The sequence below is a fragment of the Leucopleurus acutus genome (genome assembly GCF_964270905.1).
Source record: "Leucopleurus acutus genome assembly, chromosome: 6".
NCBI lineage: Eukaryota > Metazoa > Chordata > Mammalia > Artiodactyla > Delphinidae > Leucopleurus > Leucopleurus acutus.
In genome coordinates, this window is record NC_139149.1 from 57,213,046 (window position 1) to 57,231,144 (window position 18,099).

The window sequence follows — 18,099 nt, forward strand, 5'->3', positions numbered from 1 at the left end:
TGATATTTATTTAGCCATCCCTCTCCTGGTGGATATTGACATTGTGTCCAATTGTTTGCCAGCAAGGCTCAATAAACAATCCTAAATATTAAACATGTGTGAGAATTTCTTGAGGGTAGATTTTGAACAGTTGCCCTTTCCAAGGAAAAATGATGTGCTCCAGAAAGTCATTTGGACCTAACAAAGAAAAAGGATGACAGAGAGACATGGGAGCCAGTTTCTTTCCTGAGATAGACTGGATCACTGTAGACAAGTCACTTCACTTCTGCGGGATTCCGTTTGTCTAAGACAGTGGTTTTTCAACTTTCTCACACATGAGACTATCCTGGGGGGCTAATCTGTTCAAACACAGATTGCTGAGCCCTGCCCTCAGAGTCTCTGATTCAGCAGGGAGGTGTCTGTGCAAGTTTCCAGGTGATGCTGCTGTAGGAGACTTCCAACTTACCCAAATGTAATAACAATCACCCAAGATTTGTGACAGTAACAGTATTGGGTTAATAATAACTGGGTTAATGATAAACATCAGTTTTAAAATCACAGAAGTAATTATTTAGGCCAAGGGACATGTCAGCATGGCATCTTTGTTGGAAGGAATCTTAAAGGGTCATCCAATTCAACTACCTAGCTAAAACTAGAATTTCTTTGGCAACATGCTTGACCTTGTCAGTCTGATTCCTACTGAACAGCTCTGAGTCTAAGAATTTACTCTCTGGCTCCTGAGGCAGCTCATTCCATGTTTCAGATGTCTGATCACAGCCAAGTCCTTCCTAACCTTGACCAAAACCAACCTTCAGAAACTCCTATACATTCATCCCAGTTCTACCCTCTGGGCTTCAGACAACAAATCAGCTCCCTTCTCCACTTGATGGCAGTCAGCTATTATGTTCCCCTCAGTCAGTGGTTCTCAAACTCTACAGTGCATCAAAATCACCATACGAGCTTGTTAAAATATAGATTCTTGAGCCCTGACCACAGAGATTCTGATTCTGTATCTGGAGTGTGACCCAGGAATCCACATCTTTTATGAAATCTCCAGGTGGATCTGATGCAAGTGGTCTGCACATGACAGTTTAAGAGACTAACTATGTTCAGGACATTCTACCCCAAAATATGACACCTTGGCATATTGAATATTTCAAACTGAAGGAATTTGAGAAATGACGTGTGTAGGAAGGACTTTCTGACCTTCCATGAAGCAGGCCATAAAACTGTCCTGTGTGAGATTTTTCTCTCACCACAGTTAGTCGGAGTTTGGATTTTTCCCACTCTTTCCCGGATCTATAGTTCTTCCTTGTTACTTTGTAGCAGTTTGAGAGTCTTAAGCATCACCTTCCCCTGGAACCCAAAGGAACTTCAAGCTGTGACTAGACTTCCAATGGACTCATCAGACTTTAACCCAACCTGAACCCTGGAGTCTCCTCAGATGTCCATCGAAGAAAATTCCCAGGAAGTTCCAGCTGCCTCTCAACCTGTCTCTGAAGTGTTAATAAAGAACCTTCGTAACTTGACTCTCAACCCTAGTACCAAATTCCCTTCCCTTCTACCAGAATATCCACCTCAACAGGGACTTGGTGAAGGCGTACTCTATAGGAGGAGAGGAGTGAGGACATTGTTAACTGCTTGGGAAGAAGGGATAGAAAGGATGATTCAAGTTATTAAATACCACTAGGGCAACCAATTTCCTCTGACTCAAAGAGAACCTTGGCAGAAGGAAGTTGAGACTTAGTCAAACATGGAAAGATTTAGATGTAGCTGTCATTATTGCGTGTATCATAGAGATCCTTCTGAGGATACTATCACGGAGAATAATTATGACACAGAGTTGATTGAGCCATAAATTTTATTCGTGTACTGTTTTTTTCTTGCTAATAATTTTAGGATCATTATGAAGCAGCTTGGGAAAGCTACTCTAGGAGAGACTGTGCACCAATATTTTGATAACCTATAAGTTCTGTGATGTGTTTTTTTCTTGCATCTCTTTTCTATCTTGATCCAGGTAACTTATAAGGAATCTATATATTGATAGTTTGCATTTGAATAACTTGAATATACTTTAGTTCCACTTCTTGATTTGAGACAAAGAAGCACTAATAGGTCTCAAGTATTGCCTGTTTTAGCAGCCTGAAGTCAGTAAGATGAAATCCAATATCAAGAGTTTGAAACAAATTAACTTGTGTGGAAGGAATGTAAAGAAAACATTGGGTAGTTTGTCTAGAGCATAATTAGAGCAAGGTGTATTAACTAAATTTTCTGGTTTTCAAAAATTTGAATTGTAATAAAAATTTTTGATGTGCTATTTCAATTTTCAGTAGTAAGTAAATGTATGTATGGAGGATCTTATTAAAATTTGAGACATATTTGAGTACCTGTAAAAAAAAAAAAACTGTCTCGTGAATGGTGCCCTCCGTACACCTAGAGGAAAGGAGCATCCTTATCTCTGAAGACAAAGGGACACAGAGAGGAACCTGAACAAACAGGCCTTGTTCAGTTTCCCCCAGTTTACTATACTTAGCTCAAACTCCTTGTTTATCTCACATTTCCACAGCTCTCTACCCTTCATCACACCTAGTATAAAAACACTCAAGTTTAATCATTTCTTTGGGTCTTCATTTCCTTATGAAGGCTCCTGTGTCACATAAAACTTATATTGAATAAATTTGTGTGCTGTGCTTTTCTTCTGTAGATCTGTCTGTGAAAGTCTAATTCTCAGACCCAGACAGGGAAGGACCCTAAGAGAGTCAAAGAAAACTTTCCCCTCCCGTACAAGACCCTGTTAAGAATTTTTGTCTCTTAAGTTCAATGCCCTCAATGTCTTCACCAGTTCTCAGATAATGTGGCTTGAGTTCCCTCACCATCCCAGCTGCTAAAGGCTGCCTGCCAAAATACACCCCCAAATATACTCATTAACCCCCTCTACCCTGATTTGTTATTCTTCATAACACTTGTCCCTACTCAACATGATGTCCTTTATGTACTTGTTTAGCGTTTGTCTCCCCCACTAGAATGTAAGCTTTATGAGGGTGGGGAAATTGTCTGCCTTGCTCACTCATGTCATTCCAGCACTTCGATCAGTATCTGGCACATTAATAGGTCCTAAATGAAGTTTTATTTAATAAACAAATGAGCAGAGTGGGAATGAAAAGTCAATTTAATTTAGAAAGTGATGAATGGGAACAGCATGGTTATATCAGAGCCCTAAAACTGTACAGAACGAATGGTCCATCCTAAAGGAAGTTATTTGCTTAAGGTTGTTTTTTTTTTTTAAAAAAAAAGGAAAATAAAAATGTATAATTAACTTTTTTTTTAAAAGTCTCACTGTTGACTTAGGTCCGTGCACATCTCCATTTAGAGGTATAGATGTTTTGCATGTGTTTGAGTGCAAAATTCAAACTGGAGGGATGAATCAAAGCAGAGCTCATTCATTATAGGTTGGGATCTCAAAAACATCTTTAAAGGAGGCAGATCCTTCCCAAACAACATAAAAATGCAGGAGGAGAATAACTAAGATAAGAGGCACAAATTTAAAATGTCAGGCATTACAAAAATGTAAGCCATCTCCAATGCTAATACAATTTTTACCTAAAATAAATACCTCTTAGTTCTCTCTCTCTTCTTTTCCTTTTCCCTTCCAGGAGTATGGGTAATCATTAGGAAAAAATAGAGGAATTAACTTCATTGTACTATATATTGTCCATTGTCGGAGGACGTCATTGTCAGAAGACTTTGCTGAAAACAAAAGGGAAGTTCAGCCACATCTAATTAAGGAAATGCAAATTAAAACCACAATTAAATACCATTTTACACCTATTTTGGCCATAATCGGTGTGTCTGACAATTCCTAGGGTTGCCATGGATAGAGGGAAGCAGGACTCTCATACTCCACTGGTGAGGCTATAAATTGGCGTGATCACTTTGGAAAACAGCTTGACTTTTTGGTAAACTCTGACATGAACATATTACACTAACCAATATTTCCACTTCAAAGGTTATAAGTAGAAGAGTGACAGTATTTCTGAGCACACTAGACTTTTAGACTGCTTGGTAGCACCGGGTCTACCTAAGGTGAGGACTTCCTGCTTCCACCTGCCCATGTGTTTGTGCTCCTTTGGGTCAAACCTCCATAGCCTGAATTTTTCAGTTTCTTTCTTTCTCTTGTTTAAAGATAATTTTCAGAAGAAGGTAAAATCATGACTTACATATAGATGTAAAGATGAATGTGTTTAAGGAATTTATTTTATTCACATGATATGAGGGAACCAAGCAGATGTAATAATTGGTTCAAAGGAAAAGTCAAACTAGCAGAGGCTTACATGAAGTAAAGGAATGTTGAGATGAATTATGAATAGAGACAAAACTGATTTTTCCACAGTGGAGAGGAAGTCAATTAAAATCATCACCAGAAAGGACAGAATTTATGTATCTATCAGTTACCTACAATTTAGAAAGAGTTGCAAAATAGCTCAAAGAAGATGAATGGGGCTAGAATCTGATAACCCTGGAGGGTACGCTAAAGACAATGTATGTTGTTTTCCATTGAAACACCAACACCTTCTGATACACTATTGCAAGTAGAGTATTGTTTGGATCTCTCACACATGTGTCAAGGAGGGCCTGACAGCTGACGTTCAGATGTAGGAAATCAACACTTCTCCTAAGTCAAAAGCCCAATATTCCAGATCACTGTAGACACTCCAGTTAGCTGGAAATTTCTGGAGGATCAAAGGTACCTGTTAGAGAGTCAAAGATACTACCCAGTATATACAATACATCAGGTGTATACACTAAGAGCTAAGAGTAGACGTAGGTTTGATGAGTGTAAAGAGGCCTGAATTTGGGATTAGAAGACCTGGGGAAGTCTCAGCTCTTCTTACTAAGTTTGTGACCTTGAGCCAGTTGCTCTGGCTCTCTGGCTTTCTCTCAGGCTTTCTCCTCTAAACAAAGTAAGAATTTTTATTGATGACTCTAAATTCCCTTCAGGATCCAAATGTTTATTAGATGAGCCAGCTAATCCCTTGCACAGATGGCCCTGCAACAATGCCCAGGCACAGAGAGTTTTGACATAGGACAGGGAAGATCTGTTTGTGAAAACATGAGGAGGAACAGCTGGATTTGGATGTCCTGGACCCCCAGTGTACAGTACACAAACCCAACATCTGTGGGAAACTTGGGAAGTTCAGTGACAAAGGGAGAAGTGAGAGAGAGGAAAGGAAGTTATCAAAAAATAACCTTCTACCAACTCATGGTTTTGCACAAGACTTGCCTCTACCATTAGTGACATTGTAAGACGTTTATCACCAGGGTTGGCTCTGTCTTTACTCTGTGCTTAAGTAACAGCAAAGGGGAACTGGAACTGTATTAGGGTTCTCCAGAGAAATGGACCAATAAGATGTGTGTGTGTATGTATTTATATGTACAGATATAGGTGTAGATGTAGATCTCTCTCTCTCTCTCTCTCGCTTGTTCGCTCTCAGAGAAAGTGATTTATTTTAAGGAATTGGCTCATGTGACTGTGGAGGCTGGCAAGTCAGAAATTTGCAGGGAAGGCTGTGAGACTGGAAATTCCAGCAGGAGTTGGTGTTGTAGTCTTGTGTCCAAAGGCAGTGTGGTGGTAAAATTCCTTTCTTTTCAGGGACCGTAGACTTTTCTCTTAAGGCTTTCAGCTGCTTGGTTGAGGCTCACTGCATTATGGAGGGTAACCTGCTTTACTCAAATATTAACAATGTTAATTCTTCTGACCCAGAAACGTAGTATCTCTCTCCATCTGTTTAGGTCTTCTTTCGTTTTTCTTAACCAATGTTTTATAATTTTCAGTGCACAGGTCTTGTGTATTTATTGTCAGATTTATCCCTATGTATTTTACATTTTTAAATGTTATAAATGATAATTTTTTTCAATTTCAATTTTCAATTGTTTGTTGCTAGTATATAGAAATACAATAATTTTTGTATATTGATCTTTAACCTATAATGTTACTAAATTCACTTATTAGTTCTGGTAGGGGTATTTTTTGTTTTGTAGATTTCATTGGCTTTTCTACACAGAAAATTGTGTTGTCTTCAAATTAAGACAATTCTATTTATTCCATTCTTATATAGATGCTTTTTATTTCTTGTTTGCGCTGGCTAGAACCTCTTCAGTGTTGAATAGATGTGGTGATAGTACGCCTACATGACTTGTTCCTAAGCTTAGGGGGATAGCATAGGGGGATAGCATTCAGTCTTCCACCATTGAATATGGTGTTAGCTGTAGGTTCGTCATAGTTTATTTTTTCAGGTTGAGGAAATCCCCTTTTAGTATGAGCCTATTGAAAATTTTTGTTTTTTAAAAAATAGTGTTGGATATTGGATTTTGTCAAATCCTTTCCCTCATTTATTAAGATAATATGCTTTTTCTCTTCTAGCTTGTTAACATGGCATAAAGTTGTTTGTAATATTCCCTTATACTTCTAATATCCATAGAATCTATAGAATATCACTAATCTCATACCTTTGTTTTCTTTTCTTCCCTTCCTTTCCCCTCCCTTCCCTTCCCTTCCCTTCCCTTCCCTTCCCTTCCCTTCCCTTCCCTTTCCTTTCCTTTTCCTGATCTGTATGGCTAGAGGCTTATCAATTTTATTAACCTTCTCAAAGAACAGGTTTTAATTTCATTCATTGTCTCTTTTCTGTTTCAATGATTCTTCACTATGATCTTTATTATTTCCTCTCTTCTGCTTACTTTGGGTTTAATTTGCTCTTTTTTTCCCAATTTATGGTGGAGGTTGAGATCATGTATTTGAGACCATTCTTTTTTTCTATTATAGCTGTTTCATGGTATACATTTCTAAGTACTACTTTAGTTAGCAATCTCCCACAGATTTTGACAGGTTGTGTTTTCATTTTCATTGGATCAAATTCAATTTCTCTTTTGATTTCTTCTTTGTTATATGGCTTATTTAGAAGTCTGTTCATAAATATTTGGCAATTTTCCAGATACCTTCTTGTTAATTTCTAATCCAATTCCACTCTGGTCAGACAACATACCTTGTATGACTTGAATATTTTTAATTTATTAAGTCATGTTTTATGGCCCAGAATATGGCCTATTGTGGTAAATGTTTCGTATGTAATTGAAAAGAATATGTATTCTGGTATTGTTGGCTGGAATTTTCTATAAGTGTCCATTAGGTTAAGTTGGTTGTTCATACCTTCTATATCCTTGATGATTTTTTTTTTTTTTGGCCTACTTGTTCTATCAATTATTGGAAGAGTGTATTGAATTCTCTGACTGTAATTGTGTATTTGTTTATTTCTCTTTGCAGTATTAACACTTCTAGGTTCATATATTTTCAAGCTTTGTTTTTAAGTGCAAAAATGCTTCAAATTTTTAGGTTCTTCTGATGAATTGACCTCTTTATCACTATGAAATAAACTTCTTTATCCCTGGTAATATATTTTTGCTCTGAAATCTACTTTGTTTGGTATTAATATAGCCAGTGCAGTTTTAATTTGACTGGTGGTAGCATGGTATATCTTCTTCTTTTACTTTTAACTTATTTTATCTTTATATTGTGCATTTTTTGGTAAGACTTGATGATCTAGAGAGATTCTTTGTGGTGGTTTAAAGATATGTCCACATATCACTTGATACTCCTCCCTTTAAGAGGTAGAACTTAAATTCTCTCTCATTGTATGCAGTCTGGACTTAGTGACTTGCTTCTAATGAATAGAAGAATATGGAAGAAGTGATGATGTATCACTTCTAAGCCTCGGTCATAAATGGCATTGCAAATTCCTTCTTGCTCTCTCTCTGGGATCCCTTGTTCTGGTGGAAGCCATGTTCTATGTTATGAAGATAACTCAAACAGTCCTCTGGAGAGGCCCATGTGCCAAGGAACTGAGAGGCATCCTGACAATAGCCAGTAAGGAACTAAGGCTTTCTACCCTTAGCCTTGTGGCTGCACCATCTTGAAAATAGATCCTCCAGCCTTAGTCAAGCCTTTAGATGACTGCACCCTTGGCCAACATTTTGACTGTAATCTCATGAAAGACCCTGAGCCAGAACTGCCAGATAAGCTGCTCCTAAATTCCTGACCCTCACAAACTATGAGACGATAAATGTCTACTTTTTAGGCCATTAAATTTGTTATGTAGCAGTAGAAAACTAGTATATCCTAGGATCATACAGATCCTTCCAGTTTATGATTCTAGCGTTTAAGTGAAGAAGATTCTCTCCAAATACTTCATCACCAGTAGTGTTGAGCAGTCATCCTGAGCAAGCCTGGCTGATTAGAGCCAAGGGAGCCCATGTTCTAAATGGCCAGGCCTAAAGGAAAGAGAGTAGGAAGTCCTGGTGTTACCACTGACTTTTACATCTTAAGCTATCTATACTTCAGCTTTCCCAAGACATTCACCCCTATAGATTTGCCATCTATTCCCACCAAGCCCATGCACTCTAGGACACAATCTTTTTGCTTTGGTCAAATCCAAATCCAAGAAGCCATGACTGAAACTACAGTCCTGGAGAAACTAGACTGAAGAAACTAGGCTGAAGAATTGTGCTGATGCCACGAACTGCCCAGACCTAAGCCTGACTCCTGGCTGTCCCTCCTCTGGCTTAGCTCCAGAAGACAACTGCTGCGAGCAGGTTCCTGGGCTTGGCCAAATGACCTAGCGTGGTCCTGGCCACCATTCAGGACTTCTGAGAGAGCACTGCGCCTCCTCCTCAAAGGTGGAAACAGAGACCCAGAGCCTTGGAATCATTCCCAGGATCTCTGAATGCAAATGTTTTCAGCAAATTCAGCATTCAATCCTAACTTGTGAAACAGTCTTGTAGCACTAAGATAAATTTAAATGGCTCAAGTGTTAATCGGGTGTGTTTATTTTTCCATAAACAGAAAGACGTGGGAATATTTGGCAGGAGGAAAGGACATATTTTATGTTTTGGTGATTTTCTTAAAAAGTAAAAACAACTCTATATTTTAAAGCAATTCTAAAATAACAGATCACCCTTTCTGAGGAATGACAGGAAAATCCTCTGACAAGGAAATTAAGTTTATTTTTAAACTTCCAAGCAGTAGAATTTAATTATAGATGGCAGCAAAGAGCAGAGGAAGGATCCTTAAAAGTTTTTAAAAGAAAAACTAAGGTAAAGTTTTCTAAAGGATGTATTCAACATTATATACATATATAGGCATAGACATAGACATAGACATAGACATATATATGGACATACACACACACACACACACACACACACACACACACACACACATACACATATATATATATATGGAGAAGAAAGAAAAGGAGAGAAAAACACTTTTGGTGGTGTTCTTTGAATCTACCCAGAAACTCTTTCATCTGGAAGTATGGAAGTTCATTAAAATGAGTAATTTAGGAAGACAAATGTGGTTTTGGTGATTGTCTCAAGAAAACACGCCAACTTTTTACCTTGAGAGAGACATGTAGCTTAACAGACAAAATTAGTCGTATTAGGCTATGATCATTTTTGCTATCTACATATTGCTTCAGATGGGATTTTCAAAGCAGAGTCAAATTTTATACAATGAGATGACAAATTATTTTTATAATAGTAATACTAACATTTAAAATGATGACTTTTACTAGGAGAGCTGTCTAAATTTCAGTTTTTTAAAGGATTAGATACTTTGATTTTGCATGCAAAATATGCCAAGTATGTATTGAATATGAATTGCAAAGCAATATTAAAAGGAAAATACACATAGCAGAAAATATGAAAGTAGGTAAGAGCCAATAAGCATGAATTGTATATATTCCACTACCTAGTACACTATTATTGATGCTCAAGAAATACTTGATATTAAAAAACAAGATATGTCAATGGGCCCAGAGTAATTCTACTATACTGAATCAAATGGTGACTAAAAATGCTTTATTTCACTCTTTTATTTTGTAGGTATTATTATTTGGCATTCAGAGCACATCAAACACCTCTTGCTAGCAAAGAGAGCTGTGTCGCTATCTTGGAAAAGTCCAGATTAGATCACTGGCTGCTGGGAAAAACAAAGGTAGTTCTTTCTTTGTTGTTTAGATTGTCACTCGAGTTGCTCTGCTGTGAACCTTTGTCTCTTATCAGTGATTTGAATAGCTCTGTAAATTGTGTAGCTTAGCAGACAAGACCCCAAGCTAACAGTGATTTTTGCCGGTCTTGGGTCAGGAGTCCCAGGACCTCAGTGACCAGAGGAGGAGAGTTTGCCTCCTGTTCTGCATGTAGTGAGAACCATTTAGCATTTCTAGAATGAGATCTTTGAGCTCATTTTTAAATGTCCCTTTTTCAGTGCTGCTTATTCCAGCACCGCAGGCAAATACACAAATTATACGAATGACAATGAGTATCTTTTATAGTTTTGTGCATTTTTTTTAGACTCGTGATATTTCCTGCCCACTCTGATTAGTAGTCTCATCATGTCCAGCTTTTCATTCAGGGGAACATCATGTCCCTGCAGGCTCCCAGGTTTTTATGGTCCGTTCTGATTTGCCCTACAAAGCCAGCCTTCGCCTGAGTGTGGATGGCAACACTGCTGCCCCTCAGCAGACATAATTAGATCACTGTGGGTCATCCAGGCCCCAATCCCTCTGAACTTCTGTTGGCCAAGGGTCAATTTTGTTGGTTAGCACCTCCATCAGAGCTGTGGAGAAAGAGATCAAGTTGAGAAAATGGAACTCATGGCAAAACTGAGGCTGGCCTGGAGAACATTTAGGATCTCCCAAAACCCTCTTAACTTCATCGTCTGTTTATATCAATAGTCCCACATAGGCTCAACCTTAGAAGGGGAATTGTATTTGCTTCCAAGAAGTCAGTAATGTTAGCATAAATCAAGTCACTGTAAACTTTATTTAGATGATGCTTTTAATATTTACATTAAGAATATGTTGGAGCAGAGTGAATTTCTGTTTGGGAGCCCACACGTAATGCTAAAACTGATGTCTCATTTCAGGTTTTTCTCAAGTATTACCATGTTGAGCAGTTAAATTTGCTACTGCGGGAAGTCATAGGCAGAGTGGCTGTGCTGCAGGCCTATGTCAAGGGGTGGCTTGGAGCCAGGAGATACAAAAGAGTCAGAGAGAAGAGAGAGAAGGGGGCCGTTGCCATCCAGTCAGGTAAACGGTCCTGAATCTTGGCATTTCATTAAGTACTTGAGGCTACTCTCCTATTGCTCTTCTCAGTGGTTCCTTCATCTCCCTCCGTTCCTTCCTTCTTCTTTCCTTTCTTCCTGGCTTCAGCAAATATTTATCGAGTATCTACTGCAGGCCAAACCTTGTGCTAGGTCCTGGGGATATAGCCGTGAGCAAGACCACCATGGTGCCTAACCTCCAGGTAAGCAAACAAGCCATCCCTACCTGAGGCAAGATAGAGGCGGTAGCAGTGGATGGATGTAATACCCAAATCACACAGACGTGTGCCTCAGCTCCCAGATTAACCGCATCATATACACTTCAGGTCCATTACCAGGTTTTCAACATCAGAATTGCTACTGCCACGTCCATGAGGCTTTTCTACCCCAGACAGAGCTTGTAAACCAAGGGAACAAATCACTAGGCTCTGTCATACGCCCAGCCCAGTCAGTGCCTCTTTACAGACACGTGTGTCATTTGTGCTACAAACAGCATTTGAGTTCCTGTGCTATCTCGAGTGGTTGTGAAAGCCCCAGGTCTTGAACACAGTAGATGAATTCCTTTGTGTTCTCATAACCCAGCATCATAATGTCCCCTCCGGACTTCATGACCTCACTCAGCGACTGGAGAGCTGTGGTGCTCAGGGCGAGAACAAAAAGGAGAGCTGGTCATGCTCCTGGTAGCGGCTCAGTGCCCTGGTTCTCTGTCTGAAGAACTTAACACCCCGCCCCCTGCCCCCAGGTTCCCTTTTCCTTTCTCTTCGTTTCTGCATCCATTTCCCGTGCCTTTTCCCTTCCTATCACATGCATTCCCTCCCTGAGCACAGTTCTGCACATAGTCCTCCCTCAGCAAATGTAACTGTGATGCTACTAATCATTATTATTTATTTTTCTCTCCTTCAACTTTCATGTTTATTCCTTCCTCCCAATAAAAAATACGGAGTGGGTTGGGCTATTCCAGTCCTCTCCCACCCCCCAAGTCCTGAAGACAGAGCTTCCTCCATGGATTGGAATGACAGGGACCCACCTCACCTAGATAGGGGTCCCAAGTGATTCATAAGTGGAATCCAGAGGGTTCTGGAAACTCATTGCCTGAACCAAAATAACTCCTTATCAAGAAGCATCTCGGAGGCCAAGCTGAGAGTACAGAGAGGCCCCTCTTCCCCACCATCACTCACGTAGCTCTGCTTATTTTGTTCAGTGAGAAAGTAGGAGGGAGGAGGAGAGGGGTAATAGATTGGAGGGAAAACAGCTTATATCAATTCTCTGGCACATTCTTAAATTAATGTCATTCCTAGCACATGGTTTTATATTTTTAGCCTGGAGAGGATATGATGCTCGGAGGAAATTTAAGAAAATAAGCAACAGAAGGAGAGAGTCTGCTGTTCATATTCAAGCAGGTAATTAAAACATCATTTTCATAGTGTCCACTTGGAAATATTCTGTGATTAAGTTCATATGAGTTTCAAAAAGCTGAAATGTTAATAATTCAGGAGCACTGGAATAGGAGTCAAGAGTTCTCGTGAGGGAGGGTTCTAGTGCTTGTTCTGATGCACACACCCCCCCATGTGATAATTGTGAGAATTGGCTGCATGCCATACTTGGCTAAGGATGCTCCAAGTAGGTACCCTTGTATTCCAAAGTTTATGGGATACAAGAGAGGGAAAATGAGGCACAGAGAAGTGAAGTAACTTGTCCATGATCATACAGCTAGTCAGTGACAGAGCGAGAATTCGTTCACAGGCAGTTTAGATAGATTCCACTTTGCATACTGCCGACTGAACAAATCCCTTTCCCTCTTGGAGTCACCCGTCCCTCGTCTGTGAACAAGAGCATTGGCTGAAAGGGTCTAAAAGACGTCTTCCAACCTTGGAATTCTCTGATTATATGCTTGACCAGTCTCTTGGTATCACAGAGATAGGAACAGCTCAGGGACTTTCCTGGCTAACTGAGTTTCCCACACCCAGACCTGTATGTGGCTAAGGCAGTCCTTTGGGCCCTACAGGGTGAGGGCACTGTGGCTCAGCTTGTGGCTACCTGCTCTTCTGCAAATGGCAGTACCCACGGTGGCTGCGAGGCCCGGCTCCCTCTGTCATTCGGAGCTGCATGTGACTAATTGAGGCTCTGGAAGAAACACCCACAGAGCACACCAGGAGCTCCTAGAGCACAAGAAATCGGAGACAGAACGAGAGAGAAGTGGCCAGTCCAGTGGACTCGGCAGCAGGGAGAGGGAGAGGGTTTCAGATACTGCCACGCATGAAGCAAACGTTTAAATAAAACAGCTGCAACCTTTTTGAGGAGGTCCCTGCCCAGAGCCTGGCTCCAGGGACACTCCTCAGAACTCTCTGGCCCGGTAAAGACCTGACGACTTCATTCAAAACAAAAATATCTGGGAGGAAGGGGTGTCATTTAAATCCAAATGTGTAACTTTTAACACCATCCCCTAGGAATTCTAAGCTCTACAACTTCAAAGCATCAGGAAGAAGGATGCAATTCTAGTTGCAGCTTAAGAAAGACAACTCAAAGTGCATTTTTTTCTCTACCTCCCCACTGCCCAACACACACACACACACACACACACACACACACACACACACACACTACTCCCCACCCCTGCCCCCGCCATTAAGAGAGGATGCTGGACTGATCTTGCCGTTTGGCCCAAAGCCCAACATACATTTCCAGATATAAACTTTGAGCTTATATATTGTTGAGCCACTGATCATAAATAAAGTGTGTGCGATCGTAATCAAATTTTCCCTCTCTGAAAATCATCTTTAGAGGGCTCCCTGTTTGCACTCTGTTATTGCCAAGTGAACGCTGCATAAGAACAGACAAGTGGGCAGCCTCATCACATCAGGACAGTCAGGATTTCATCTCTTCACTGCAGCACCTATGGGATAGGTACCATGGGAGGGTACTTTTGTTTCATGGGACCACAGAGAACACATTTCTTTAAGGAGCTTCCTCTTGTTGTTTCTCTTTTTCCTTTAGCCTTGCAAGCACCCCCCCCCTTCTTAGCCTGGCAGCCATCGTTCCTGCTTATCAAGTGGCATCGGGAGCTTCTGAGTCCGCAGGGGCTTAGGCGGGCATGTAGTCATTGAGGGTGGTACTCACGCCACCTTGCCCTCTTGGCAGGAGAGTGTGGCAGCCAGAGCAAAAGCAGGCAGCGTCACTTTGCCCTTCAGCCAACACCATGGACAGGAACTGAGGTGCTGGTTCAGTGTTAGTGGTAAAGATACTTAGACAGGGTAACAACATTTGCAATTTTATGGGCAGTTTACTTTTACTTGAGAATGTTTTCCTTGTCTTTAGAGTCAAAGGCAATGTGTTGATCTAAAAAGCAAAGCAACTCATTCCAAAGTCTCCGTTTCGGGGTGTGCTCTTCCCAAAGCATAATGCTCTCATTCCAGGCTCTTCTTCGTGCCACTAAGACATTTCAAGTAGAACAAGCCCCAAACATAGGGGTGCTCTTACTTTTGAAGCCTGCAGAAGTGGCTTAGGGATGTTATCATAACGCAACCGTTTCTGGATATTTTCTAAGGTTATTCTGTAATTTATTATTTTTTTCAACAAATCATTTCATTTGAAATTTAGATTCTGTGCTATGTGTTTGTTTATATTTCAAGTTCTGGCCGATAGTCTTTTTTTTTTTTTTAATCGTGTTGCTGAGCTATGTTATATAGTTTTAAAAGAACAGCCCTTGAAATTTAGGAAGCATTTGGCCTACATGTTGCTACAGAGCAGCACATATTGAAATTTGTTTTCCTTTCATCTCCTTCCCAATAAAAGCAGCCGCGCGGCTTATCCTTTTAGCTTCCTCAGAACTTCCTTTCAGAATTCCCGATCTATTACGGCACATTCACATACCAGAAACAAGATGCCTTTTCATGCTGTCAACCTTTTTCATCTGAAATGTAAATTAATTCTTGCTGGTATGCCTTGACAGAGATCAAAGTCGAGGTATTAACCTTCCCGGGCTTTCTCCAGGAATCCGTCCCCAGGACCGGGCTGCTGTTGTTAGGAGGCCGGTGTCCCTGTTACGGGCCCTCCTCCAGGCAGTCCTCGGCCTAGGAGCCGCCATCTCAAAGGCCCAGGGTCCTTTTGGAAGTGACCTCATCAGTACTTTGAAGCAGGTGAGGAACGATCCGCCTAGCTAGTCTTGGGAGAGATGAGCCTTCTCATCTGAATTGTGGGCCCTTCACTCAGATTCCTGGAGCTTGTTAAGTGGTTCTGACAGCTAGTGATCTGGGTGTGATACAGGGAGGGACAGGGCTCCAGATTGGAAACCTCTCCCTTTGCTCCGTGGGTCTTTTCTTGCCTGTCAGTCTTTGAGGTAGGCCACATTTGCATTTTCAAAATAAACAGATGCCTTTCAAATACATGAGCTGGTGGTCTCGAGATCTCTGTGGGCCCGAAACTGTTCACCAGCCAGGGAGCAATGCTGGAAGAGAAAACAAACGGAAAAACACGCCTGGCACATGCGCACACGTTTCCTGTGCGCAGAACATTATGCCGGCAATAAAGGGCCTTTGTGAGATGTGGGGTCGCAGGGAGAGAGCTAGCTGGGGATCTGGGCAAAAGTATCCTTTATCAGTTTCTTTTTTTGGCGGGGAGGGAAACCACTTTGAATGTCACCTTGGTGAGAAGTGGCATGCTTTATTGTGTTTTTATTATTGATTAATGCTGATAATAGGCTCTTACCATAGGAAAACACACTCCTTTAAACACCAAAGAATTTAAAAAATGTACTTTTTTAATCAGAAAAATAATTGAGCACCTATTAGTGTTCAGATACATGGGGTATTCTAAGTAAAAACTAATAGTTGTATGTCATCCCATCACTAATCTGTTTTTTTTTCCGAGTTTCTAGTGTTTATTTTTTAAAATTTTTATTGGAGTACAGTTGATTTACAATGTTGTGTTAGTTTCAAGTGTACAGCATAGTGAATCGGTTATACATATACATATATCCACTCTTTTTTAGATTCTTTTCCCATATAGGTCATTCGACAGTATTGAGTAGAGTTCTCTGTGCTATACAGTAGGTCCTTATTAGTCATCTAACTAATCTATTATTTTTTAAATGGATTCTTAAGTTTCAGAAAGTGGATATAACTAGATTTTGTCAACTAAAATTGCATACCTTCCTCAGTAAATACTATCAAAACAAACAACCTGCAGGGAATTTAAAAAAATATCTACAGTGTCTCAGTCTTTTAAGTTTTTGAAAGCACAATTTTAAAAAAATTGCCCCTCTAATTCAAAATCTTTTTTTAAGCGAGAGCAAAGTGCTGGGCTCCCCATGTCACAGGGGAAAAGCCTCAAGTAGGTGACAGTGGAGCCCTAGAGGCTGGGAAGGAACTGCAAAGAGTGTTTCCAGGAGGAGCTGGCTTTTCCAGCAGTCCCTTCCCGCCTGTCCCCCGCAGCCACCCCTGGAGCAGGAAGAACCCATTGGTTGATAGCACTTTTTCATCTGATTGCTTCAGTGCTGTGGAAATTGTCATTTTCTCTTTCTCTCTGTCCTCTGGTCAGCTTCCTACTTACTCCCCTCCTCGGTCCTCCAGGAGATAACAGCACTAAAATCTATGGCCGTTTGTCCCTCTGATGCCCTTTGGGGGGAGTGCTTTTTGGAGCGGCAGCCTCAACCGTGCGGAGGCTGAGGGGGCCTCTTCCTTGAGCCTGTGAGCAGGCGTTTTAAACCAGCTGCAGCTGGAACCTCTGGGCAGCGCATCATGTGACTCCAGCCAATGAGAGTTGCTTTTTTTTTTTTTTTAACATCTTTATTGGAGTATAATTGCTTTACAATGGTATGTTAGTTTCAGCTTCACAACAAAATGAATCAGTTACATATATACATATATTCCCATATCTCTTCCCGCTTGCGTCTCCCTCCCTCCCACCCTCCCTATCCCACCCCTCCAGGCGGTCACAAAGCACCGAGCTGATCTCCCTGTGCTATGCGGCTGCTTCCCACTAGCTATCTACCTTACGTTTGGTAGTGTATATATGTCCATGCCTCTTTATCGCTTTGTCACCGTTTACCCTTCCCCCTCCCCATAGCCTCAAGTCCATTCTCTAGTAAGTCTGTGTCTTTATTCCTGTTTCACCCCTAGGTTTTTCATGACATTTTTTTTTTTTAAATTCCATATATATGTGTTAGCATACGGTATTTGTCTCTCTCTTTCTGACTTACTTCACTCTGTATGACAGACTCTAGGTCTATCCACCTCATTACAAATAGCTCAATTTCGTCTCTTTTTATGGCTGAGTAATATTCCATTGTATATATGTGCCACATCTTCTTTATCCATTCATCCGATGATGGACACTTAGGTTGTTTCCATCTCTGGGCTATTGTAAATAGAGCTGCAATGAACATTTTGGTACATGACTCTTTTTGAATTATGGTTTTCTCAGGGTATATGCCCAGTAGTGGGATTGCTGGGTCATATGGTAGTTCTATTTGTAGCTTTTTAAGGAACCTCCATACTGTTCTCCACAGTGGCTGTATCAATTTACATTCCCACCAACAGTGTAAGAGGGTTCCCTTTTCTCCACACCCTCTCCAGCATTTATTGTTTCTAGATTTTTTGATGATGGCCATTCTGACTGGTGTGAGATGATATCTCATTGTAGTTTTGATTTGCATTTCTCTCATGATTAGTGATGTTGAGCATTCTTTCATGTGTTTGTTGGCACTCTGTATATCTTCTTTGGAGAAATGTCTATTTAGGTCTTCTGCCCATTTTTGGATTGGGTTGTTTGTTTTTTTGTTATTAAGCTGCATGAGCTGCTTATAAATTTTGGAGATCAATCCTTTGTCAGTTGCTTCATTTGCAAATATTTTCTCCCATTCTGAGGGTTGTCTTTTGGTCTTCTTTATGGTTTCCTTTGCTGCGCAAAAGCTTTTAAGTTTCATTAGGTCCCATTTGTTTACTCTTGTTTTTATTTCCATTTCTCTA

The 18,099-nt window shown here is 40.6% G+C and overlaps 1 protein-coding gene across 1 annotated transcript in view; it reads left to right on the forward strand.

The window, feature by feature from the left end:
* The window catches only part of MYO3B (myosin IIIB), a gene marked incomplete at both ends in the record, with an annotated part of 388,194 nt that overhangs the window by 244,129 nt on the left and 125,966 nt on the right, over window positions 1-18,099 (forward strand). Inside the window, 3 exons of the mRNA XM_082841630.1 lie at window positions 9,916-10,027; window positions 10,958-11,120; window positions 12,454-12,534. Of these exons, the coding sequence (XP_082697756.1) occupies window positions 9,916-10,027; window positions 10,958-11,120; window positions 12,454-12,534 (356 nt within the window). The remainder of the gene's footprint in view (window positions 1-9,915; window positions 10,028-10,957; window positions 11,121-12,453; window positions 12,535-18,099) is intronic.